Source organism: Portunus trituberculatus, chromosome 37, assembly GCF_017591435.1.
Source record: "Portunus trituberculatus isolate SZX2019 chromosome 37, ASM1759143v1, whole genome shotgun sequence".
Taxonomy (NCBI): domain Eukaryota; kingdom Metazoa; phylum Arthropoda; class Malacostraca; order Decapoda; family Portunidae; genus Portunus; species Portunus trituberculatus.
In genome coordinates, this window is record NC_059291.1 from 280,001 (window position 1) to 305,000 (window position 25,000).

The 25,000-nt window shown below is 42.8% G+C and overlaps 2 protein-coding genes across 3 annotated transcripts in view; one reads left to right on the forward strand and one right to left on the reverse strand.

The window, feature by feature from the left end:
• The window catches only part of LOC123513887, a 58,005-nt gene that overhangs the window by 18,716 nt on the left and 14,289 nt on the right, over nucleotides 1-25,000 (forward strand). The window contains exons 4-11 of the mRNA XM_045271345.1: nucleotides 1-136; nucleotides 4,068-4,181; nucleotides 5,887-6,017; nucleotides 6,277-6,408; nucleotides 7,069-7,703; nucleotides 11,237-11,312; nucleotides 15,629-15,826; nucleotides 16,132-16,339. The exon at nucleotides 1-136 is cut by the window's left edge and continues 40 nt beyond it. Coding sequence (XP_045127280.1) covers nucleotides 1-136; nucleotides 4,068-4,181; nucleotides 5,887-6,017; nucleotides 6,277-6,408; nucleotides 7,069-7,176 — 621 coding nt within the window. The 3' untranslated portion in view covers nucleotides 7,177-7,703; nucleotides 11,237-11,312; nucleotides 15,629-15,826; nucleotides 16,132-16,339. The remainder of the gene's footprint in view (nucleotides 137-4,067; nucleotides 4,182-5,886; nucleotides 6,018-6,276; nucleotides 6,409-7,068; nucleotides 7,704-11,236; nucleotides 11,313-15,628; nucleotides 15,827-16,131; nucleotides 16,340-25,000) is intronic.
• LOC123513874 (soma ferritin-like) lies at nucleotides 12,992-20,784 on the reverse strand. 2 transcript variants are annotated; one of them, XM_045271307.1, is made up of 5 exons: nucleotides 20,403-20,783; nucleotides 18,469-18,679; nucleotides 15,608-15,832; nucleotides 14,840-14,926; nucleotides 12,998-14,021 (listed from the first exon to the last, which is right to left on the reverse strand). In XM_045271307.1, the coding sequence occupies exons 1-5, from the start codon at nucleotides 20,489-20,491 to the stop codon at nucleotides 13,923-13,925; spliced, it is 711 nt and encodes a 236-aa protein (XP_045127242.1). In that variant the 5' UTR covers nucleotides 20,492-20,783; the 3' UTR covers nucleotides 12,998-13,922. The 2 variants fall into 2 exon arrangements, with proteins under 2 accessions (XP_045127243.1, XP_045127242.1); XM_045271308.1 differs by lacking the exon at nucleotides 14,840-14,926 and having other exon boundaries at nucleotides 12,992-14,021; nucleotides 20,403-20,784.

Consider the following 25,000-nt stretch of genomic DNA (forward strand, 5'->3'; position numbering starts at 1 on the left):
GGGCGGAGAGAAGGAGTCGGGGCGCGTCAGGTGGACAAGTCTCTGCGGGAGCTGGTGAAAGTGGTTCGCTCGGTGGTGCCCCCTGGTGGTCACATGTACACCATCTGTGAGCGATACGACACCTACCAGACTGGAGGCAAGTACACACACACACACACACACACACACACACACACACACACACACACACACACACACACACACACACACACAGATAAATAAATACGTAGGTAAATTGATAGATGATTTGATGGATAAAAAGATTAAAGCATAGATGGATAGAAAGATAGAGATAAGTACACACACACACACACACACACACACACACACACACACACACACACACACACACACACACATGGAGAGGTAAACAAACAGACACGGAAAGCGAAAATCGAAGGATAGTCATACATATTCCCTTCTCCTTCATTTCTTTTCTCCTCTCTTCACTTTAAATATGTATTCCTCCTCCTCCTCCTCCTCCTCCTCCTCCTCCTCATTCTCCTCCTCCTCCTTCTCCTCCTCGTCCGCCTCCTCCTCCTCCTCCTCCTCCTCCTCCTCCTCCTCCTCATATATTTTACAATCGTACGTCTCTTAAGTTTAGATGGCGTACTTCATCACAACCTCATGCGGACCATCAGATACTCCTCTACTTGTTCCTCCTTTGTGTTACTTTGTGTTCTTTTTCTACCACCACCATCACCACCACCACCACCACCAACACCACCATCTAGTTCTCTCCATCGCCCCTTCCTCTTCTCCGTAGTCTCTTGGTCCCCTTCGCTGCCTCACCCAGAACACTCGCTGCTAACTTTCCTCCCCTCTCTTCCTCCATTATGCATACTGTTACACGCCCTAATGTCCTTCCGTCTCTCTCTCTCTTTCTCTCTCTCTCTCTCTCTCTCTCTCTCTCTCTCTCTCTCTCTCTCTCTCTCTCTCTTCCACAAACTCCTACCTATAAATTTTCTTCTGCTTCCTTCTTGTACTTCCAATTTGTCTTCCACTTTTCTAGCCACTTTTTTTTTTCTTTCTCTTTTCTTCCACTCACTCCTTTGCACTCATCACTCCCTCGTACTTATCCTCCTGTTGTCCTCTCTTCTTATTATTCTTATTCTCATTCCTATTCTTATTCTTTTCTTTTTTTCTTTTCTTTTCTTATTCTTTTCTTCTTCGTCCCTCCCTCAGATCTTTTCCTTGATAACCTTCAAAGATCTCCGCCCAAATGAAAAGTCTCCAGTTATCTCTAGGTCTTGTGTATTTCTGTCTCCCTGACCTTGTACTGCGATGTTCCCTCAGGCAGTAACAACATTCATGCTGTTATTATTTATCAACAATCTCTCACATTCTGCTGTTATGGTTCTTGTCTTGTTATCTTTTAGTGTTATCGTTATTTCCTTCATTACTGCTCCTCTGGCCTTGCTCACTGCATGCTTCTCTTCTCCAACCTCGCTGCACTAAACTTACTTCTTCTCTTCTGTTACGTCCACCTCACTGATGAAAGAGTTAATCTGTACCTTCACTCTGTCATCACCTTCACTGGTAAACTATGGAACTTCCTGCGTGTTATTTTCTCTGTTCTATGAATTTATTTGTTTCAGACGAGTATTGGGATATCGGAACTAATTAAATTGTACTCAGAATTTTTTTTTCTTTCTCATTTTCTGTTTTCTTGGCTGATTTTTGTGAAATTATCAAACGCTGCTCACATAATTATAGTAGCTTCATTATTATTGGCATTGTTATTGATGATGATAGTGATAGTAGTAGTAGTAGTAGTAGTAGTAGTAGTAGTAGTAGTAGTAGTAGTAGTAGTAGTAGTAGTAGTAGTAGTAATAATAATAATAATAATAATAATAATAATAATAACAACAACAACAACAATAATAATAATAATAATAATAATAATAATAATAATAATAATAATAATAATAATAATAATAATAATAATAATAATAATAATAATGACTGAGTAAATGAATAAATGAAACATGATAAAAAAATTGAAATATCCACAACTTAGCACCCTCAATGTATTCTTAATTAAGCACTGTATTCTCGCAGCACTATTCCAAAGGTCAGTCACAATGATGAAAAGTCGAGTTCACGTTGGTATTTCTGTTTATTGATGACTACCAAACTATCACTGAAATAATGGAACGTCCTTGCAAACTCTCATCCTTTTACCCAGCGCCTCTCTTCCTCTATGACTACCACCAAGCTATCACTGAAATAACAGATGGTCCATGCAAACTCTCAACTCTCATTCTTGTACCCAGTGCCTCTCTTCTCCTGTTCATGTTGGTATTTCTGTGTATTGATAGTGCTGAATGACTACTAAACTATCACTGAAATAATGGAAGGTCCTTGCAAACTCTCATCCTTATACCCAGTGCCTCTATTCCTCTGTTCACGTTGGTATTTTATATTGATAGTTCTGATTGACTACTAAACTATCACTGAAATAATGGAATGTCCTTGTAAACTCATTCTTGTACCCAGCGCCTCTCTTCCTCGATGACTACTAAACTATCACTGAAATAATGGAAAGTCCTTGCAAACTCTCATTCTTGTACCCAGTGCCTCTCTTCCTCTGTTCCATGCACCCTCTGAACTGCCACACGCCCCCTTGCTATCATAAACTTTAAAAAAAAAAAACTTTTCTACCCCACTCTATCGACACTCCTGCATATTTTCTCCTGTCCATACTCTTCCTTTTTCTCTCTTCCCTAATTCTCCCTTCGTATACTCTCTCACTTCGATTCCTTTATTTCTCCTTTTTCTAATTAACGTTCTCTTTCGTTTCCTCCTGAACTCTCCTACCTGTTTTCTCTCTCTGATTACTCTCCCCCTTCCTCTTTTTGTCCTCTTTTTTACCTTACATCTCTTTTTTTCTTTTTAACACCAATTCACTAACTCTCCCCTTTCTTTCTATCGTCCACTTCTCTCTGTCCCTCTCTTTCATCTTTTTACCTCGCGTTATTGAAAAATTCCTTAGTTTTTAGTGTCTGAATTCTTCTTCCTCACTTCACCTCCTCATTCACCTCTCGCAAACTTATATCATTCTTTACAGTTTTTTTTTTTCTTCTTCTTCTTTTTCGCGTTCTCTTTATGTATGGTCGAAGTGATATTCCTTTCCTTTTCAATGTTTTTTTTCATTTTTTTTTTTCATATGCTTAATTTATTCCGATACTCTTGAATGTTTTCCTAGTTTTTCTTCTCTTTCTTTCATAAAGTCTATTAGTTATTCTCTCTCTCTCTCTCTCTCTCTCTCTCTCTCTCTCTCTCTCTCTCTCTCTCTCTCTCTCTCTCTCTGTATGTCTCTGTATCTCAATCTGTGTCTATCTGTCTCTTTATCTTTGTCTTGATGTGTCTGTCTCCGTCTCTCTCTCTGTCGTTCTTGACCTCCACGTTAGAAGCACAATCAGACAACCCACTCCCTGAAAATCGTATAGAAAATAGAGTATAATAGACATTCGTTCTCCAGTAGAGTGATGGACGACTGAAAGAGACTCGGGTTGTTAGTGCCGGGTCAATGGGAGACGTTGAAAGAAAATTAGGTATGGATAGGGGTCGTTAGATATATAATGTAAAGATGATTGGATTGATTATGGAGTGATGGACGCGTAGGTTTTATACAAGGACTGCTGTGTGCAGGGTTTGTGGCTTCTTGTTGCCTCTCTTTTCTAATGATAATAATGAGAGTAGTAGAAGTAGAAGTAGTGGTGGTGGTAGTAGTAGTAGTAGTAGTAATAGTAGTAGTAGTAGTAGTAGTAGTAGTAGTAGTAGTAGTAGTAGTAGTAGTAGTAGTAGTAGTAGTAGTAGTAGTAGTAGCAGTAGTAGTAGTAGTAGTAGTAGTAACAGTAGTAGTAATAAGAGTAAATCGATAAATAAACAAGTAACTAATGAAATAAAAATAAAAATAAACCAAACACTCACTTATTCAACGTAATCTTCCAGTATTGTAAGCTGAACACAGTAAAAACATATATACTTACTACTTACTAATCTGTCCAGTATCTAGTCTTCACTCTTCTTCACTCTGCCTCCTCCTTGCCTCCCCCACACAGGGCTGTATCCGGTGATGCACGTCAGCGAGGACAGCGGCACGGTGAGCAAACTGATGCACTCCGGCGCGTTCCTTGACTCCGACGTGCTGGGACAAGACAACCCCGTGGACCAAGGTAATATTATGACAAGCGATAGCCAGGGTGAGCATACGAAGGGAAGCGAAGAAAATACTTAGGTAGAGTTTGAGAATAGGTAAGAAACGAAGAAAAATAGATATGGTGAGTTTTGGTGAGTGATGGTAGAGCTGGTGAGTGAATGGTGAGTGAGTGGTGAGTGAATGGTGAGGTGGTAAGTTGCTTGATGAGTGTTGGCGGGTTCTCAATAACTCTTTTCTCCATCGACTTGTCACAATGGATACGCTTCTTATCGTCATATCTGCTGAATTAAGTTCCTTGTTCCTATCCCCCTTCTCCTCCTCCTCCTCCTCTTCCTCTTCTTCCTCCTCCTCCTCCTCCTCCTCCTCCTCCTCCTCCTCCTCTTTAAAGATAAATTCGCTGAGATACAAGACCTTCCTCAGAATCAACTTTTTTTTCATTTACCGAAACTCCAAATCGGTGCTTGCGTGCGTGCGAGAGAGAGAGAGAGAGAGAGAGAGAGAGAGAGAGAGAGAGAGAGAGAGAGAGAATATCTTATGTAAAAGTGTGTGTGTGTGTGTGTGTGTGTGTGTGTGTGTGTGTGTGTGTGTGTGTGTGTGTGTGTACGCGCGCCCTCACGAATTCAAACGACAACATAAGCAGAGGAGGAAGTGGAGGAGGGGAAGAGGAGGAGGAGGAGGAGGAGGAGGAGGAGGAGGAGGAAGGACAAGAGGAAGGAAAGCTGAAATGTGAGAGGAAACGTAAATAAACTGCTTATAAAACTGCGACGTTGGAATATTTACCTCTGTCTCTCTCTCTCTCTCTCTCTCTCTCTCTCTCTCTCTCTCTCTCTCTCTCTCTCTGTATTTATGTATATATGTATGCATGTATGAATGTATGTATGTATGTATGTATGTATGTATTCGCCTCTTGTCTCAATCTATTCATCTATTTATCTGTCTATTCATCTATCACTTTGTCTTTCTATTTACCTGTCTATCTATCAATAGTATATATCTATCCACACACACACACACACACACACACACACACACACACACACGTCAAGTTTACTTATTGAATTATACATTGAGGGCAAGAATTCCAGGGCAAATATGGCAACTTAACTATTGGTACACACACACACACACACACACCACTCAGTACCTGCTATAATTTTCTTCACTAACAATACCTTTTTCTTTATTCCTCATCTTTCATTCACTCTCTACACATATCCCACAATTCTCCTCACCAATAATAGGTTTCCTTAGCTTTATTCCTGTCCTTCATAAACAGGGGCCTTCTTTTGCCTCGCTCTGCACTTTTTATTATTTATGCAAGAGGGAAAATCAGCCAAGAGCAACAAAAGATTAAAAAAAATTCCTATTTGATATGCCAGTTCCCTTAAAGATGGATAAGAATTAGCCAAAAGTCTGGGACAAATGTCTTGAAACCTCCATCATAAAAGAAGTCAAGTCGTAGGAAGATGGAAATACAGAAGCAGGCAGGGAGTTCCAGAGTTTACCAAAGAAAGATATGAATGATTGAGAGTACTGGTTAACTCTTGCATTAGAGAGCTGGACAGAATAGGGATGAGAAGAAGAAGAATAGGGAGAGAAGCTTCGTCATCCCCTTCCTCCCTTGCTAAGTGTGCTAATACAAATTCATTCTTCACTTTTACCATCACTGTCCTTGGCTTCGCTCTGTACATGGGGAAAACAGTATGGTCGCTTTCCGGCAGGTGTGTTTGAAGAGGTGGGCAGCGTTCGGCCTCCTCTGCACGCTCAGGCCGCTAACGACTCCGTCCTCGTCATCTCTGCCTTCAAAAGCATCGAGGTGGAGCCCAACCCAACGCTCATTAAGGAGTGGAAGGTGCGTGTCGGATTTGGAAGGAGGGAGTTGGATGAGAGTGAGCGCCAGGTGAGTAGGGATAGACAGGTGACTTTTGGGAACTAGATGGTGACGGAATGGTTGAACGAGTGATAGAAAGGAGTGAAAGGTTGTTGTAAGGACTCCAAATTTACTATCCTGCACCCCACAATATCTTTCACTTTTCTTTTCTCTACCGTTCCATTTCTATCTCATATGATCTGCCACGACACCCTTAATGTTAGTTTTCCCTTCCGTGCAGGCGTGGACGGGGGCTCGGGCCTTCCTGCAGGACATAATGATGGCGGGGCTGCAGTGCCTCAGGATAAGGTTTCTGGTAAAGGCTGCGCCGCTGGAGGACCCTGGGGGCTTCACCTACGTCCTGATGACCGAAGTGAGAGAGAGAGAGAGAGAGAGAGAGAGAGAGAGAGAGAGAGAGAATTAGCTTATAATAGTAGTAGTAGTAGTAGTAGTAGTAGTAATAGTAAGAGCAGAAGGAAGAGGAGGAGGAGGAGGAGGAGGAGGAGGAGGAATATTAGTTGAGGCAGCAGCAATCATTGTTGTCGTTATTGTTGTTGGTCACGATCACAATGTTTCTGTTGTTATTGCTGTTAGTGTTTGATTTATATCCTCCTCCTCCTCCTCCTCCTCCTCCTCCTCCTGCTGCTGTTGCTGCTGCTGCTGTTGCTACTGGTGCTGCTGCTCCTTCTGCTCCTCCATCACTAATTCCATCATGATCTTCTTTTGTTCATTATTTTCCTTTTAACATGAGTACCAACTTGTTTCTTCCTACGTACAAATTGTTCGATCAATGAGTGACTTTTTATTGCAAGTAGAATTCCATAGCGATGCATTTTTTTTCTTTAATACATTGCTATTTCACTCTACTGTTCACTTAGCGTCTCTCTCTCTCTCTCTCTCTCTCTCTCTCTCTCTCTTTCCATATCACGCAAAAAAATATAAGTAAAATAAAACAAATAGTAATTATGCAAAAATGAATAAATAATAACGAAAACGAAATACAGATGTAATCAATTGTGTGTGTCATTGCCAGGTGGCCATCAACAAGCCCAGTGACGAGGGTAACATAGTGGATCTGCTGCAGAGGTTCCGCGTGGAGCGCTGGTCGGGCTACAACACCATCTACCGTCGCCAGCTCTAACTAATCAACCTCTCGCTGCTCCTCGCGCTTCGCCCGCCACCTACACTTATTTATTCTGATGTGTGGTAAAAAGGAGACTTTTATTTTATTTAGTTTTCTATGCAATGGTGAGTGTGTTGAATAAGGAGATTAGCGGTGGTATGTACGTACGTAATTTTAGGATTTGTAGTTGTTGTATTTTTGTTTTAACGACGAAGCCGTTCATTGTTTTGGAACACGAGTCGCACCTCTCCTTCGTTCGCGTTGGTGTTGTCGCACCGGCCTCCACATGTATTATACTTATTTTTCGTGACTTCCTGCAGTAAAGTATGTATTTGTCGTATTATTAGGTTTAAGACAAATGTGATGAAATGCAACGAGTAAGTATTAGTTCAGTGGTTCGAATCCTCGGTGTATTGTATCCTGCTGCTACTAGGCGGCGCAGCGGTGGCCTGTATGGAGGTGCGGCCATGTTCTGGTGACTGAAGTGAGATGAAAACCGGTGTGCTGTTAAACCTGAAATCCTGGGAGCCCTGCATGTGTGTCTGGTGAGTACGTGAATGCTGTAGGTGAAGGAGTGAAGGAAGGCGTGATTGGAAGGTGTAATGGAGGCTTGAGTGTTCCTTACTGGCTCTTTGTCTGTTTGTTTTGTCGTCCAGCGTGTTACCTTCGGCCGAGTTGTTCGCGTAGCTTACTTAGTGTTAGGTGGTGGTGGTGGTGGTGGTAGTGTGTGGCGGAGGTAGAAGTGGATGACTTGTGATTTTAACTGCATGGCCAGAATTTATTTTCATTTGTGAAATATTGTTTTTATCAGTTTACTTTCTTTTTATCAATTATCAATGTATTTTTTATAGTTTTTAATTATCATAGTCTCTCTCTCTCTCTCTCTCTCTCTCTCTCTCTCTCTCTCTCTCTCTCTCTCTCTCACGGGCGCGCAAAGTTGTCGCCTTGTGTCTGCTTTCTGGCGGCGCTGGGGAAGGCCCGGGCGGCGAACTCGAGAGATCCTCATGTGTTTTTACTCTTTCGTAATTGCTTCTGCTCTCTCCTTTCATTCCTGATATATTTTTTCTTGCCATTTTTTACTATCCCACTTCACTTCTAAGATTAGTTACTGTGTGGGCGTGATTGGTGATTGGAGCGTCGAAAACATTCCCTCCAATTCATTTATTTTTTTTTTTCTTATGGTGGTGGGATTTGTGGTCAAGGTGTTCAGAGGCAGAGGTTTGAGAATAGGTAGACGAAGTATGACATCACGCCTAGTTCTCTATCAACATAATGATTGGTTTTTATAAGGGAAGTGCTTTTGCGTCACCCAACACTCTATGTGACGGGTTTTTGCTGTATAGGTTTGTTAGTTGGTTTTGTTTTTCGTTTAGATATCAATATACGGCCTTTAGCTTTGGTGAGTTAGTGATGTAAGTGTTTCCTGCCATTAGTGGTTAACAGATACTCTATCTTCGCCCTGATTCGTCATAACTACTTGCTACCGTCAAAAATAAATGAAAATCCTACTCCGTTTCCGGGTTTTCCTTGATGTGTATTTCAAATAGTCTTCAGTGGATTTAGATGGTTTGTTTGGGTAAAGTCGATTTTTAAGCCAAGAGCAATTCATCATATTTTCAGGCGAATCAAATTATGTACCGCCTGACTGCCTTCTGGCTGTGTTTGTGGCGACTCGTAGTCATATTGCCAAGTATACGGTCTTTAACATACAACAGCTTTTTATCATTCAAATCAGAACCAACTGAAGGCGCGTACACACTTGTTGCATTTCCATGTATCGTATCACCGTTGCGTAGCAGTGTGGACGGGATAGCATTGCACCGTTGCGTATAAAAATATGATCCAAACATGCAACGGGCTCGATCCACAATTTGTCGATCTTTCGCCGTCACATCAAAGGAATGATACACAACTCACCAACCCTCGTGTGTGTGGACGGGGAGCGTGGCACCGTCCCGTTGCACGTTCAGTATTGGCGTGGACGATCTCGAGTTTTTTGCAATTTTCAACCCAATCACAGACAACAAAAACTCAAAATCAATTGAGTGCATCCTTGTCAAGTTTTTTCTTATACAATCCACTCACATGGTGGAATTTTAAGTCAGCCAACATAGTGTTCCATTGCACATCTCCCTTACTTGCATAGAGTTTAGACACCCACCAACTACTTTTACTGACTTGATGTTCATGAATAAAAATATACGCGGCCGCAGCCAACTGCACATTTGCACTCATTGCTACGATCAGGAAAAAACTGAATGACAGTTTCACCACGTAACAATGATACAACACGTGGATACGCAACAATTGGGTACAATACACCGTGTCGTATCACTGGCTGATACGCAAAGATGAAACGATACCTGGAAATGCAACAAGTGTGAACGCGCCTTTTTAGGTGTGGTATCAGCGAATGTAGTGAAGGGAGGATAGCATACACCGTGATAGAATATTTAATTATCATGTACGCTGATCTCAGTATTATACATCTTGTCGCTTTACTCTTGCATCTCAACAGACCCTTATAACTTGTGTCGATTGTTGCACTTTTCTTTCCTTGTCACACGAGCAATGGGCAAGTGTGGTGGTTCATTGTAAGAGTGGAGAATGTAAGAAAGGTGATCATGTAAACGTGCGGAGCTGAAACACTATCCTTGCTCGAGTAGATTTCGTCAATGATATAATATAAAACTCATCGTTCAAGGAAACTGGAAAGGAATAACCTACACATTTGTCCACTGATCGTGTAACGTCCCAGCACCGTCAGCTGGTCCTGGTGATTGTAGAGTCTTACCTTCCCCTTGACACAACGCAACACTGAGCCTGACGCAGCATCCCTCACAACCGTCCCTTCGGTCAGAGTGCGTGGCTTCTCACCAGTGCGGTCTGATTGGCGGTGCATGAAAGATGTTATTTTATCGGTCATCAACATTACGTGGTTTTGTGAACTTTACAGTATTGTTTGAAATCTTACGTGTCTCCATAGTGTGTATATTGCATCAAAAAGTAGTGTTTGTGGTAATGTTTCTTAAAATTGTTAACTACGGTTTAGTTTTCAAAAGTAGCTACGTGATGTTTCAAAAGTACATCATATTCGAGAGTACAGTTAAGGAACATTATTGCCCAGGCGTTCGTCTATCAACTAGACACTGTCGATGTGATGTGATTTGACGTGATAACGAGACGAGGAGCGAGGTGTGGGGATTTACATTCACCACTACTACTGACTACCCAACATGCCCAGCGACAATTGGCAGCACCAAAAGGAAAGTATTAAGTTTTTAGATATATCTACAAGAAAAACATGGGTGAAAAAGAAAATCACTCGCAATTAATTCCCACTTTAGAGATTGGATGTGGCTGTAGAACACAACGCAAAACAAATAAAGATAGTTCTGAGTGACTGGTGAATAGGGAAAGATGTATCAAGTGGCAGTCAAAGAGCTAAGTACTTAAGATTGTTAGTGATCGAATAATGCTTCACTCTCCCGTCTCGGTACACTTAAGGTTCTAACGTCTAGCAAGTTGTTCCTCGACTGCTCATAATACCTGTAGATCCAAAGCACAGGATGGTTTACAAAGAACTTGTATATTTTTTTCTTTTGCATTCCCCGGTACGCAAATATTTCCAGTATTAAACAAATTGTAATCGTTACTCTGCAATAAAGTGTTTTTGATATCCGTTTGCTTTCGAGAGAGAGAGAGAGAGAGAGAGAGAGAGAGAGAGAGAGAGAGAGAGAGAGAGCGCTTGTCATTGTGGAGATATCATGATGAACGTTTTTTTTTTTGTGATTTTTTTTCATAGCGTATCTGTTATTCTGATCTTCATCGTTCGCTTATCTGTATGCCGTTTTCTATGAATTGCCTCACTGAATTAAGTTATTTCGATCATATTTTTCATTTTGAATATTTTTTTTATATATTTTAGCATGTAGTCTATACCTTTCTATTCATTTTTTAGTATAATCTGATTTTATTATTTAATTAATATCCATTATTTTATTTTTTTCTTATTTTCGTTTATTTAACTTTTATTTCCTGTTTTAGTATTTATTTTTTTTTTATTCTTTTTTATCAGTGACTGTTGGAGATGATAACATGAAGTAAAGAGCAATATATCGTCTCGCCAGTCAGTCAGCCAGGGACGTACACAGGTAAGCAATCCAGCAGATCTTCACTTAATCGGTCATTCGGTCTGTCAGCGAGTTAGCTGGTAGATAGATAGATATTATGTTAGTCAATCACTCATTCAGCTCGTCAACTAGTCGTTCGGCCAGCTGGCTTGTCACACAAGTCAATTAGTGAATCAGTCACTCCGCGTTTCCTGATCAGTTAGGGCAGTGGCTCCCAAACTGGGGGTAATTTAACAATTTATCAGGGATAATGGGAAGGTGACAGAAAAAAGTTGAGAATTCTGAAAATCAAAAAAACATTGATTAATATTAACTTAGTGTTAGTATGCAAAGTTGTAAAGTAAACCTATTATAAATAACATTCACTATAAATTATTATTAATTATAAATAACTATTATAGATAATTATTAATTATAATCAATAAAGTTAAACTGAATAACTAATAGCAAAAACTAATATACAATTTTAGAAAAGAAAAAATATGTATGCTTCAAGAAACGCCACTCAGTAATCCTGATCACTCATCGACGTGTCTATAATACGCGCCAGTCGTCACTCACTGCCTGAGACTGCCTCTATTCAGCTTTGCCAGACGTGCTATAAATATCGCAAAATACGATAATATGGCCTCCCGTGCGAGAGGCGATAGCATGCATGCGATAAGATAATGCAACAATTTTCGTAAAATATGATATGTTGGTTGTTATTGTAGTATTTCAATTTAAACGTGTATCAAAGTTGACAACATTTTGTGGAAGTGGTAATATGCTCAGTGTGGCATGTTGAATTGGGTAACAAAATGAAAAAATTTTGGGAACAACTGAGTTTGGGAGAACGAATTCATTATTATTAGGTTGCAAAGACACTACTTTACACAGCGGTCTATTTTTTAAACAAACTCGAGGGTAAGGCCGTATAGATACAATATTTGCGCCTGCATAAATGTGACCTGCAAATTTCAGGTTTGTGACTTTGACGCTGTGTTAGGAAAGAGACTGCTCTGTCAATGTTCGGCTGTCATGGACTACATTGATTTCTCTCTTACTTTGAGGATCGGCAGAAAAATCTTCCGACTTTACCTTAACCCTCTTTGAGTGCACTGCTCACGCCTCCTCTTGTAGCCTTAGGTGTGACTAAGACTAATTTTACTCCCCTGACGGACAACGAGTGTTATATTTTGTGTGACGGTTCATTCAGATTACCTCACTCTAAACGTTACGAGATGTAAATACTTAGTTTTGTCTATCTATGATTATTTATTTATTGATTTATTATTCTTTATACATTTCTTTGTATTTCTTCACTTTCCTATTTATTGTAGTGACAAGATAATCAATTTGCAATATTTCTCCCATTGTAGCCTTTGCTTAACGATCCCCCCCCTTACCTCTTTACATTCTACCTCTCCCTACTATTCCTTCACCTCCTCATTCCCCCACTCCTTTTTCTCCACCCCACCACCTTTCTTTTCTTCCCCTTTCTTTTCTCCTTCGCTCCACTACCACCTTACATCAACTCGCCCATCCTTCTTTCTTCCCCATTCCCCTCTTAACTTCCTTCTCCCCTTCTTTACTACTACTTCCCGTCTTTACTGCACCCTCTCCCTCCATTCCACAAGGCTACCTCTTCCTATTCATAGATGCGCCACAAACCACAAAAATGGAACATATCAAAGGTATCGTGAAACTCAAGATTTTTTTTTTCTTTTTATATTATTTAATTGAAGAAAATACCTCCAAATATTGGTAGAAATATATTAAATAAACTCTGTCATCTTCTCAAAAACGTAATAATGTATTCAGGGTAACGGGGACACACACACACACACACACACACACACACACACACACACACACACACACACACACACACACACACACTCGCGAGACACATCGATACATTTTTATTTTGAAGCTTGAAGCGGAAGGAGACGAGATGGATGACGGTGTTTAGAGCGACTGGAGGCTGCTATTGTGTGTACGTGTGTGTGTGTGTGTGTGTGTGTGTGTGTGTGTGTGTGTGTGAGGGTTGATAAGCTAAGTATTATACAATGAAAAAAAAATAAAGGCTGTATTCTAAATTAGTTAGTAGTATTTATCTAGTTACATGGTGTAGAGCTTGAGTAGGATTCTGTGTATGTGTGTGTCAGCTGGGTTGCGGCGCTGATGTGGCGATACGACTTATGGAGAAACCTGAAAGCATGGCAGGCTTATCCAGGGCGTGGCGAACAGGATGGAGTGCGCTGGAATACATTAGGTGGATCAGGACTGCTGGGGGCGAGGAGTGGTGAAGTGGCAGGTGAGGCACGGCGAGGCAGGGTGGGACGGGATGGGGCGGGGCGGGGCGGAGCGGGGCGGGGCGGGGCGGGGCGGTGACGAATGCCTATGGTTGTTTCCTGTAATGACTCTCCGCTTCTAACATTTCATTTGAAGCTTGCAATACTCCTGAAGATTACAACACCATTAGAATCTTACAATACTCCTTTTGAAGCTTGCAGTACTCCCTTCAAAGCTTGCAATACTCCATGTGAAGCTTGCAACACTTAAGTTTGTGGGTAGCGAGTCCAGATCACAGTTAAGTTTGGGGGTCCAGCTGGGGAGAATGGAAGGCTTGCATGACCCTACAGGAGCTTAGTTTTGAGGCAGCTTGTCGAAGAGGTACTCGCCGAGCCCCGGGCCGACCCGCTCCAGGCTCGTGACGTACTGACTCAGAGTGAAGATCTTCTCTACCTGTTGGGGGCGACGGGGACAAAACCAGATGTAAAGGTTAACACACAGATGTTCTTAATTCGTTCTTTCGGTATTATGACTACTTGTTTTACATGTCGAAGGTTTCACTGGCGCTTTCCTTAAAGTTTCACTGAAGTCATACAAGGATTTTACATCAAAACATCGTGTTTATTTTATATTCGTCACATTTTCTGGATTTGATTGCTAATTAATTAACTTGAACCAATGAAATGTGCTTGCTTACTGAAAATAATGTAATTCACTCAAGGTGATGAAGTGTCCCAAAACTGAGACCATGAACCAAGCATTTTTGGCTCGTTTTGCCATATTACGTTCTCTGTGCTTGGTGAAGCTGATTAGAGATATTCCTAATAATTAATCACTTAGTTTGATAGCACATATATGACGTAATTTTTTTTTCCAGCATACCGAGTTGAATGTGCTAAATTAAGTTATCTGGCGAATCTGGCAGCTTTTCAACACTTTCCGACGTCGGGAATTGACGGTTGATTGATGAAGATTCGGTATTGATTTAATGACCTCACACTTTATAAAGAGCTAATGTGAAGACAGAGATCAAGTAAAATAAAACAAAATTAGGAGGGAGAGGGAAGCACCGACTATTCAGGAAACTCTAACCTGTTACATGCTTGAGTCTTAAAAAACGCAAAACTGTATTAGCTCTTTTTTGAGGATTTATCCCTTTTCTATGCTGTCAATATAGCACACCAATTGTCAGGGTTTTCTATACATTTCTCATACCAGGTTAGAGTTTTTCAATAGCACAGGTGTGTCGTAGAGGTGTGTCGGCGCGTTACCTGCGTGTTGAGGAAGCTGGTCTGGACGAAGGTGGATGCGTGGGTGTCCTCGTGCTGCTGAGCCACCAGGTGGAGCTCCAGCAATGCCTGTAGCGAGGCGAGGCGCGTTACCCTCACGAAACATACTGACTCACTCACTCACTCACTCCCTCCCTCCCGCGGCTCCAATTCCTTGCACACTCATCTTCCTCACTGATCTGCCTCGCCAACCCTCAGTTCTATATTGTTCTTCTCCTCATCATTATCAACATCATCATTCTTTTATTTCTTCTTTCTCCCCTCCTCTTTTTCCTTCTTCCCCTCCTCCTAATGATATTCATAATGCTCTTCATTCATGAACCTCCATTTTATCCCCCTCTTTCTCCACATCACGTGAGTAAACACACACACACACACACACACACACACACACACACACACACACACACACACACACACACACACGCGCGCGCGCGCGCGCGCACGCACATGAGCATGGCCTCTCTAAATCATAAAAAAGAACTACAAAATCGCCTCTAGACTATAAGAATACAAGTTGACGAGTAGTTTTTTTTTTATCACCATTAGTATTAATGCAACATTATTATTTATCGACATGCAGACCAGCTTCCCTCTCCCTCTCCCTCTCCCTCTCCCTCTCCCTCTCTCTCTCTCTCTCTGTCTCTGTCTCTGTCTCTCTTCTTTTCCTCTGTCCCAGTTCTGCCTTCTTCATTTAACTGCCCCTCTCTTCTCCTCTCCTTTCCTATAGCCCATCCTTGCCACACTTACCTGGTTCACGGACTTCTCCAGATCCAGCGCCTTCTGCATGGCCTCGAGTCCCGTGCCCCAGTTGGTCGTAGCGGGGGCGGACACAGGCATCATGGTCACGACACCGCCACGCATGCTCTGGTACTTCGACAGTGTTCCGGCCCGCACCTGCTGATCATCCGCCATCTGCTGGAAAAACTTCTCGAACCCTGGAAGAGACACGTCGCAGCTGCCGAAGTGGTGAGCCTGACGAAGAAGAAGAAGGAGGAGGAGGAGTTAGTTTGGTGCTTATTTATCTAGTTATAGTAGAAGGAAGAGGTAAAGAAAGAGGAGTTACCTAGTTATGTGGGCACTGGTACTTACTTACCTAGTTGGAAACGAAATAGGGAGAGTGTGTTATAACCGACGAAATGTGCCAATCGTGTATATGTATTGAAGCTATAATGTTTCTTTTTATGTATTAATATCAAGTGTATTTTTTTTTTATATCGTTGCGTTTACGTTTGTTTAGGGATTTTATAATTTAGTGATTTCTCTATTTCTAGCTGGAGTGCACAGTTTCTCAGTCCAGCAGAAGCTCCCAGCCGGAACAGTTCCACTAGTTCACAGCGTGCTCTCTCGTAACAACCAGCAGAGGGTGAGTCGCAGCATCAAGGGCGTCTCCAAAGTGTGTTCCTAAACGACCATAAAGTATTCGCGGTCTAAAAATAAGACGATTCTAAGAGCTGAGGTGAAGGAACGACGCTCCTTAAGGTGAGAAATTCGAGTAAACCTTTCCTTTCCACTCATTATAGCAGCGGTACAATCATCTTTACGAGGTTGAGTTAAGTGCTGGTATTCTCAAACCCTCCAAGTTCAAGGAATGGATTGTTTGATATCATGAGCCTTTATTTCCTTCCTAATTAGTACATACATGTGTGCGAGTTGATTATACGAAGGTTTAAACAATGAGTATCTATGATAACTTGGGCTTGTCTTAGACCGACTTCTTATGTAAATTAAGCTGACGAAGTTTTAAGAATGAACACATGTTATTATCTAACAATTGATGCTTTGGCCGTGAGCTTCTTCCGTTAATCTCAGTATATATGAGAGTTACGTCGATGTTCATTCCTTTAGTTTGAACGTTATTCTGATTCAGTCGTGAGTTTTAGAATGAACAAGTGTCATTACATAGTTTTGAAGATCATGGACAGTAGTTTCTCTTCTTAGTCCAAGTATAGAAGCACGATATGAGCGAGTAGTCTGCGTTTCTCCTTTTAGTGTGAATATATATAGGTAGTAATCAAATTGAAGAGAGTTTTAAAGTGAACGTGTGATTATCTTTTTTTCTATCTTGTTATTTTCCATTTCCTGGTGAAAATATATCCAAGTTAAGTCGACGAAAGTAAGAAAAGGACGTTTAATTTTGTACTACTAAATGCTTCCCTTAGTCCGAATAAAAACATGCACGGTATATTATGTGAATTAAGTCGACGGGAGTCAAAGAATGAACAAGTGCCATTATCAAACTTTTAATATCTTCTCTTCATCTGAATGCATATATGCTAGTTAAGCCGGCGAGAGTTTTAAGAATGAAGGAGTGTCATTCAGTAACGCCTTATTAAGAAACACACATTCGCGGCTTTGTATAGTGGAGACGAGCGCAACAATAATAACAACAAGCGTGAATCATCGACATAATTATGCATTCCCTTTTAAGTAATGGACAGAGCGGATTATGCAATGAGTGCCTTCAAATGCACCACGCCGTCTTGTGTGGCTGTGAGGGGAGAGGGAGGGGAAGAGGGAGAGGTAAAGGGCGAGGGCGAGGGTGCGTCAGCCGACCAGCAGGCCTTCCCAGTAACCCAAACACCGCACAACACACGCCGCGATACAATATCTGATCGCATTTGCATGGTCGCTATTATTAGTCTCTCTCTCTCTCTCTCTCTCTCTCTCTCTCTCTCTCTCTCTCTCTCTCTCTCTCTCTCTCTCTCTCTCTGCCAAGGTCATGCCACACAATACAACACTGACTCCTAGTAACGCTCGGAAAGATAAGGCGGCGGGGAGCGTGGAGGGTCCCGCCGCCGCGCCCGATGACTCTGCGGCCGTAAATCACGTTAACTTCAACCGCGCACTTGTATAAAGATAATTGGAGATGTTATAGAAGTGCTGCATCCGTGAATATATAGAGTTACTGCCGTCCTCCCTTGTCTGCGTCAGTGAGTAAGGCAAGAAAGACACTGGATTGAAAAATGGAAGAAATGTATTCTCTTCTTGTAATTGTAGAGTGTGTGTGTGTGTGTGTGTGTGTGTGTGTGTGTGTGTGTGTGTGTGTGTGTGTAGGAGTGAGAGATGGAAACACATGGTCTGGACTCCTACGCACACACACACACACACACACACACGAGTTGTGACCTTGTTGTCCCGGTGTGTGGTGTGTGCCTGGTCTCAGGCCTATCCGAAGATCAGAAATAATGAGCTCTGAGCTCGTTCCGTAGGGTAACGTCTGGCTGTCTCGTCAGAGACTGCAGCAGATCAAACAGTGAAACACACACACACACACACACACACACACACACACACACACACACACACACACACACACACACACACTGGCTTCACAAGCCAGAGGACCGGGGTTCGATTCCCCGGCCGGATGGAGATATTTGGGTGTGTCTCCTTTCACGTAGCCCTGTTCACCTAGCAGTGAGTAGGTACGGGATGTAAATCGAGGAGTTGTGACCTTGTTGTCCCGGTGTGTGGTGTGTGCCTGGTCTCAGGCCTATCCGAAGATCGTAAATAATGAGCTCTGAGCTCGTTCCGTAGGGTAACGTTTGGCTGTCTCGTCAGAGACTGCAGCAGATCAAACAGTGAAACACACACACACAAGTACTCACCATGCTGCTGTACACATAACCGACGTGGAGGAACAAGTTGATTTGCCTGTTGATCGCCGCTTCGGTCCTCTTGTGGTAGTTATGGCGGCACCTGGCGACGGGCTGCACTTCCTGCGGCCCGAAACCACTCCCGTAATGCGTCCCGTCTCGCCCAGACTCCCTCTCCCCCTCCTCCTGCGCCGTGGGCATGTCTGCGTACTGCCTGTAGGTGCTGGAGGGTGTGAGAACTGAAGGATTAGTGGGTGGAAGAAGTTAAACAAGATTACGGATGATAGACAAGTTAAGTGATTTGGGGTTAGGTTGAATTAGGTTAGGTTAGTTTAGATACAGGTGTGAGGGTGTCCATAGTGTGTGGTATAGGAACTGGAGGATTAGAGAAAGGAAGAAGCGTAACGTACCTAGATTATGTTATGTTGTGTTAGGTTAGGTTAGATTAGGCTAGGTTAATGTTAGCTAAGGTTACGTTACGGTATATTTCAGAAATCCAACTATTTTCTGAAGGTGTTTTTGAAGGGCAGTGTGCTGGAGAAGCAGTATGACCGAAGGTTGGTTTCTAGGCTCAGGTGTGGCACGGGGTGAGGGAAGGGTAGAGTGGTGAGCCACGTGGTATATTGGGAGAATCAGGGAGAGTGAGGGGTGGTTTGGGTCTGGATTGTGGGATGGAGATAGTTTGATCGTCATGAAAATTTCCCTGGTAGTATACAGAAGGGTAGAAAAGAAGAGGGAAAGGAACATATACAAAGACTGCTAGGTAAAGGAATGAGAGAGTGAAAGGGTAAAAGAGAGGAAAGAGTGAGAAGATATTAAAGGAGAGAGAAAAAGAGACTGCTAAGTAAATATATGAAAAAGTAAAAGGGGTTAAGAGAGGAAGGAAAGGGAAAGAAGTATAATAAAGAGATTGCTAAGTGACAAAAGGTGAGAGAATGAGAGGACATTGAAAGAGTGTGTGAGGGCAATGAAGGAGATGGAGGAGGGAAACGTCTTGGGTAACTATGAAGTGTTGGGGTGGTAAAAAGAGAAGGAAGTGAGTGGGCGTAGTGTTAGGTGGCGAGGATGTGAAAGAAGGAAGGATTGTTGTGGGCGTGAGGGGGAAACAGGAGCTGAAGACCTATTGGCTGTGATGTGAGGAGTGGAGAGTGGTGGAGGGAATAAAGGATGGAGTGTGCAGGGAGACGAGTGGAGGTAAGAGGAAAGTTACATGATGAAGCAGAATACAACACAATACAATACAGCACAAGTATACAGTATAAGGGGAAAAGTAGGTTCCTTTAGTGATAGAACAAGTTAAATAAGTGAGTCCTTCAGTGTTCTAGCTAAAAACAAAACAAAAAAAACACAAAACTAGATATATAAGCGAGTCATTCGGTGTCCTAACTCAAAAAGCCACACGAAACTAGTTAAATAAGTGAGTCATTCCGGTGTCCTAAGTCAAAAATTACAAAAAGTTGTTAAATAATTGAGTCATTTAGCGTTTTGACTAAAAAAGCCACACAAAACTAGATAAGTAAGTGAGTCAATAAGTGTCCTAACTCAAATATCACAAAAGATTAGTTAAATAAGTCAGTCAGTTAGCGTTTTAACTCAAAAAGCCACACAAAACTAGTTAAATATGTGAGTCATTCGGTGTCCTAACTCAAAAAGCCACACAAAACCAGTTAAATAAGTGTCATTTGGTGTCCTAACTAAAAAAAATCACACAACTAGTTAGGTGAGTGAGTCATTCGGTGTCCTAACTCAGAGCCACACAAAACTATTTGAATAATTGAGTCATTTAGTGTCCTAACTCATAAAGCCACACAAAACTACATGATATATTAGCGGGCACTCTTACAGTCAGGCAAAATGGGATCCATTTTGAATTATTTCTATTTAAACTCTGCGCTGTATAACCCCCATTGTTGCGATGCCTTAAGCCCATCAGTCTTTCTACTCACTCCTGTCTACTGATGGCGAGGCAGGGGAGAAGGCTGACAGAGACGAAGAAGAGCAGCAGGAGGCAGGATGGGGAGTTGTGGCTCTTCATGGTGGTGCGAGAGAGGCCTGTGATCCTTCTTCGGGATTGGGAAAACCTTATTCTCACTGCTTCGATATTTTTTTGTCTCGTTTTCGCTCGCCTCTCAATTCTCGAAAGATTTGTATTTGTTCTGAGTTGGGTTTGTGTGTGTCTTAGGTGAGGTGCTGCAGGGGGAGAAGGAACCTGTGTTATGTAGGTGTGTGTTTATGTGTTCTGGGTATTTAGCTGAGGGCGTGGTGAATGCGAGCAATGTTCTGGGCACCGACTAAGCGAGGACCACGAAGATGACTGCACGAGATTGGCTGGCCCCTGCTTTATACTGCTGCCCTCGCCTCAGTCTCGTCCTTCATTCCCTCCCTCGCTCCTCCCACTATTTCCTTCCCCCTCAAGAATGTTCTCTACTCCTCCTCCTCCTTGTCCTTAACCTCGTCTTCCTCATCATCCTCCTACTTCAGCTTTTCCGTTTTTTCCGAAAGTTTTTGTATCTTTAGGCGTATCACATTAATTTGGGTAATCTCAGCGAGGCATGACTAGAAACTCTACTCTTCTTCCTGATCTTTCTCCTCTTCCTCCTCCTCCTCCTCCTCCTCCTCCTCCTTCACCATATGACCTCGACTTAATTTCCTTTCAGCGCATCAACTTAAAAAGCAAATCTAAGAAAAAGATAAAAAGTTCTTCGTGTACATTACCCCAAACACTGCTTCTTTCTTTATGCGTCTCTAGGCGTCGCCTCATAATCTATCCCGAGGCTTCACGGGGCGTGTGTCGGAACGGGCTTGTGAGGAGGAAACCAAGAGGAGTCTTGGGAAGGATGTGGAAGAGGCAGAGTGAAGCAAGGGAGGGGCAGGAAGTATGGTTAATGGGGTTTAGTGACGGTGAGAGGGACAAACTAATAATAGAGTGTATCGGAGTAGTGGTGATGGGAACAATGGGTTTGGAAACCTAGTGGTGGCGTGGAAGGGGCCGTGAGGTGGAGGAAGAGTGCATGTTGCTGTTAGTATGGTGGGGCCAGTGTGGGAAGAAAAGGATGTTAAAGGAGAAACGTCCTGGTTAGGTGATCCTTGAAAGATGTAGAAGAACAGCAGGGATAAAAGAGGAATAATAAGACGGGGAATTATTACAAAGGATAGTGTGTGTGTGTGTGTGTGTGTGTGTGTGTGTGTGTGTGTGTGTGTGTGTGTGTGTGTGTGTGTGTGTGTGTGTGTGTGTGTGTGTGTGTGTGTGTGTGTGTGTGTGTGTGTGTGTGTGTGTGTGTGTGTGTGTGTGTGTGTGTGTGTGTGTGTGTGTGTGTGTGTGTGTGTGTGTGTGTGTGTGTGTGTGTGTGTGTGTGTGTGTGTGTGTGTGTGTGTGTGTGTGTGTGTGTGTGTGTGTGTGTGTGTGTGTGTGTGTGTGTGTGTGTGTGCGCGTGTGTGCGCGGAAGAGAGGCAGTGTTGTGAATGCGGCAGTGGGGAGGGGCGTTAAGATGTGGGGATATCCCTAGTCATCTATTTTTATTCCTGAGAAAGAGGAAAGAAATCTGAGGCAGGGAAGCGAAGGGAAATAAGCCCCTCCGCCTCCAGCAGCTGTAGGGGGCAGCTGAGAAGGCCCAGTGTTGTAGGTAGCGTTGGATAAAGAGGGCTGTATAGGGAGATGGAACTGCGTTGGATCATTAGCATTGAATTTGATTGAATGATACGGCTGGGCGGTGGGTACAAATAGTACATACTAACAACAACGACAACAATAATAATAGTAGTGATATTACTACTACTACTACTACTACTAGTAATAATAATAATAATAATAATAATAATAATAATAATGAAAATTATAACGATAGCAATAACAATAGCAATAATACAAAGAAGAGGAAGAGAATAAATAGAAGCATTAGAGAAGTAGAGGAGGAGCAGAAAGAGGAGGAGAAGGAAGTAAAAATAACAAGAAGGTGGTAAATTTAAGGACGTTACATTGAATCATGACCGTTGGCGCAGGTTAGGTAGCCAGGTAGCGTCACTCTCGATTATGCAGTAGGGTGGTCAGGTCCTCTTCCCCTCCGCCTTCACGTTCCCTATCACAGCTGGCCGGTACCCTTTCCGAAGTTTAAGGGACATAGGAACGGGCTGTCGTCCTAGAAAAATCCAGGCCGTGACCAGGATTCGAACTCAAGACCTTTTGTATTGTAGTGAAACGCCTTATCGTCTGAGGTGCCGCGCTCAGTGATATTGATGATGATGGTAATGAAGATAATAATAATAATAATAAATAAAATAATGGTAATGATAATAGTTCCATATAAAATCATGGCCGGCAAGATTTGGTTTAGATACTTTTTACGATGTATATAATTAAAACGCCTTAAGGCATGAGGTACCACACTCAGAACAACAATAACAACAACAAAAACAGCGACGACGACAATGATAGTGGTAGTAGTAGTAGTAGTAATAGTAATAGTGACGATAATAAAACGCTCCATTGCCTGCGCAGCTCTTTAATCTCGTGCTCATCCAAGTGTAAAAGAGGACAAGATATTTAGCTGCTTGTCAAAATAACTCCCACGCGGCCTTCTCCCCCCCATGAAGACTGCAAACACGAACGCTGCAGGAAACGAACACCATCGCCAGAGATTTTTTTTGTGGATGTGGATGTAAATTTCCATAAATTTTCTTCTTGAAATACGATCTTCTTAAACTTAAATTTACTTAAAAGAGCATACATCTTATCACTTAGCTAGAAATGCGTTACTGAGTGTTAGGTGGCTAGTGGATAGCGGGTGAGAGGAGAAGAGTGAGAAGGCGGGGACGCTGAGTAGAAACGATGTTGCGGTGTGGTGATACAGAAGTGGGGGTGTTTGGGGTGTAGGGGTTCTATTGCGAGTGGGTGGGTGGTTAGGGGGTGGATGATGAGGTCGTGATATGGGTGGGCATATGAATGCACTAAATCTATCACCTTGGGCTCACTTGTGAAGGCGCCGCGTCTCCCTCTTCACCTCACTCTTGTGTTGATTCTTTGTCTTGGTTTCCTGGAGGCCTTGAAATGTGTCGAGAACTCTTAATGGTACATTTTACGACTTTGGATTCTTTCTTTTTTTTATTGTTATTTGATAGCAGCACAAGTTTACACTGTTTTTTTTTTTTTCTTTTTCTTGCACGACATAATTGCACGAGATGATAAGAAATAAAAAAAAATGTCCGGTGTTGTCTGACCTACTTCCTGCCCCGGGACTCTCGACTCTCGGCCTCGTGCAGTGATGCCTAATACCCGAATGCCTCCCGTCCCGAGGACTGCCTGCGGGGTTCCCCGGGGCCGCAGAGTGACAGAGCATGTAATCATGGACAGCTGAGCTGGCCGAGGGGGTGTCGGCCCAACGTGGCACCGGCCCGACGCCACGCGCTGACGGACGAGAGGAAATGTAGGTTAAGTTTTGTGTTTATGTGTCTGCCGTCGCTTCCATCACGGGGGTTGTCTTGCTCCTGGTGTGGCGTTATCAAAACAAAATATTACGCAAGTTGTTCTCTTCTAAGTGTGTTTGAGTCATCTCGGTTCCCGTAAAGGCTGCGTGAGGCAACGTGAGCCACTCTAGCTAGGCAGCCTTCATTGGAGCTTTTCAGGACAGTGTATTTGCATCTTATAACAATGACCCGTTTTTCGTACGTGTTACATGGTTTCCTTGCTTTTGATTAACTTCGAAGTGAAAGTGTTGTTATCTGACAGCAGTATAATCTTTACTGCTGCGCGTATCGTCGCTGGCCTTCCTGGCGCCGTCACCACCGCGGTACGGCTGAATCAGTGAAACAGCGCATGGCACCAGCAGCCTGTGACCCCTCAGGAGCCATAACACAGGGGCGTGGTGTGAGGCACAACTATCTGGGCCAGTTATGAGATGGTTAATGTTTCGTGGAAGGGTGGTACATGGAATAAGGATGATATGAGAAGCGGGGTGGAGGGCAGTTGATGTACGGCTGACAGCTTATCTCCAGTACAGCGTTCTAACAATTCTTAAATAACAGAACAGTGACCGACTTTTTGAACATGTCTTCTTAAGAGAAAATCGTGGACTCTCCTCATTTTCAATACTCAAGAAGTCGGTCACTTGTTGTAATTTTTCTTTGTTTTCTTTACCGTCCCATGGCGTTCCCGCATGCAGCGTGCCAAACAGTGGTGGGATGGAGTTACGTATGAAACCATTCTCTTCGTCGCGCTGCCTTGACGAGTCTCGCCTAAGTGTTCTCTTCAAATTTGTCACTTTCTTTACCTGTCTTTTCTGCCTCTTGGACGCCTTGTCTCAATGTCCTATCATTTCGCCCTTCCTCCCAGCTCTCTCTCTCTCTCTCTCTCTCTCTCTCTCTCTCTCTCTCTCTCTCTCTCTCTCTCTCTCTCTCTCTCTCTCTCTCTCTCTCTCTCTCTCTCTCTCTCTCTCTCTCTCTCTCTCTCTCTCTCTCTCTCTCTCTCTCTCTCTCTCTCTCTCTCTCTCTCTCGTGACTCACCCTCAGACACATTGCCGCTGCCACACTGCCCACGTCACTCCTCTTGCCT

Coding starts and splice junctions, on each gene's coding strand:
- LOC123513874 (XM_045271307.1), bottom strand. CDS start 20,491: ATGAAGAGCCACAACTCCCCATCCTGCCTCCTGCTGCTCTTCTTCGTC. Junction 14,927..15,607: donor TGGAGAAGTCCGTGAACCAG/GTAAGTGTGGCA, acceptor GCCTCGCTACAG/GCATTGCTGGAGCTCCACCT. Junction 14,022..14,839: donor CCAGCTTCCTCAACACGCAG/GTAACGCGCCGA, acceptor CGCCCCCAACAG/GTAGAGAAGATCTTCACTCT.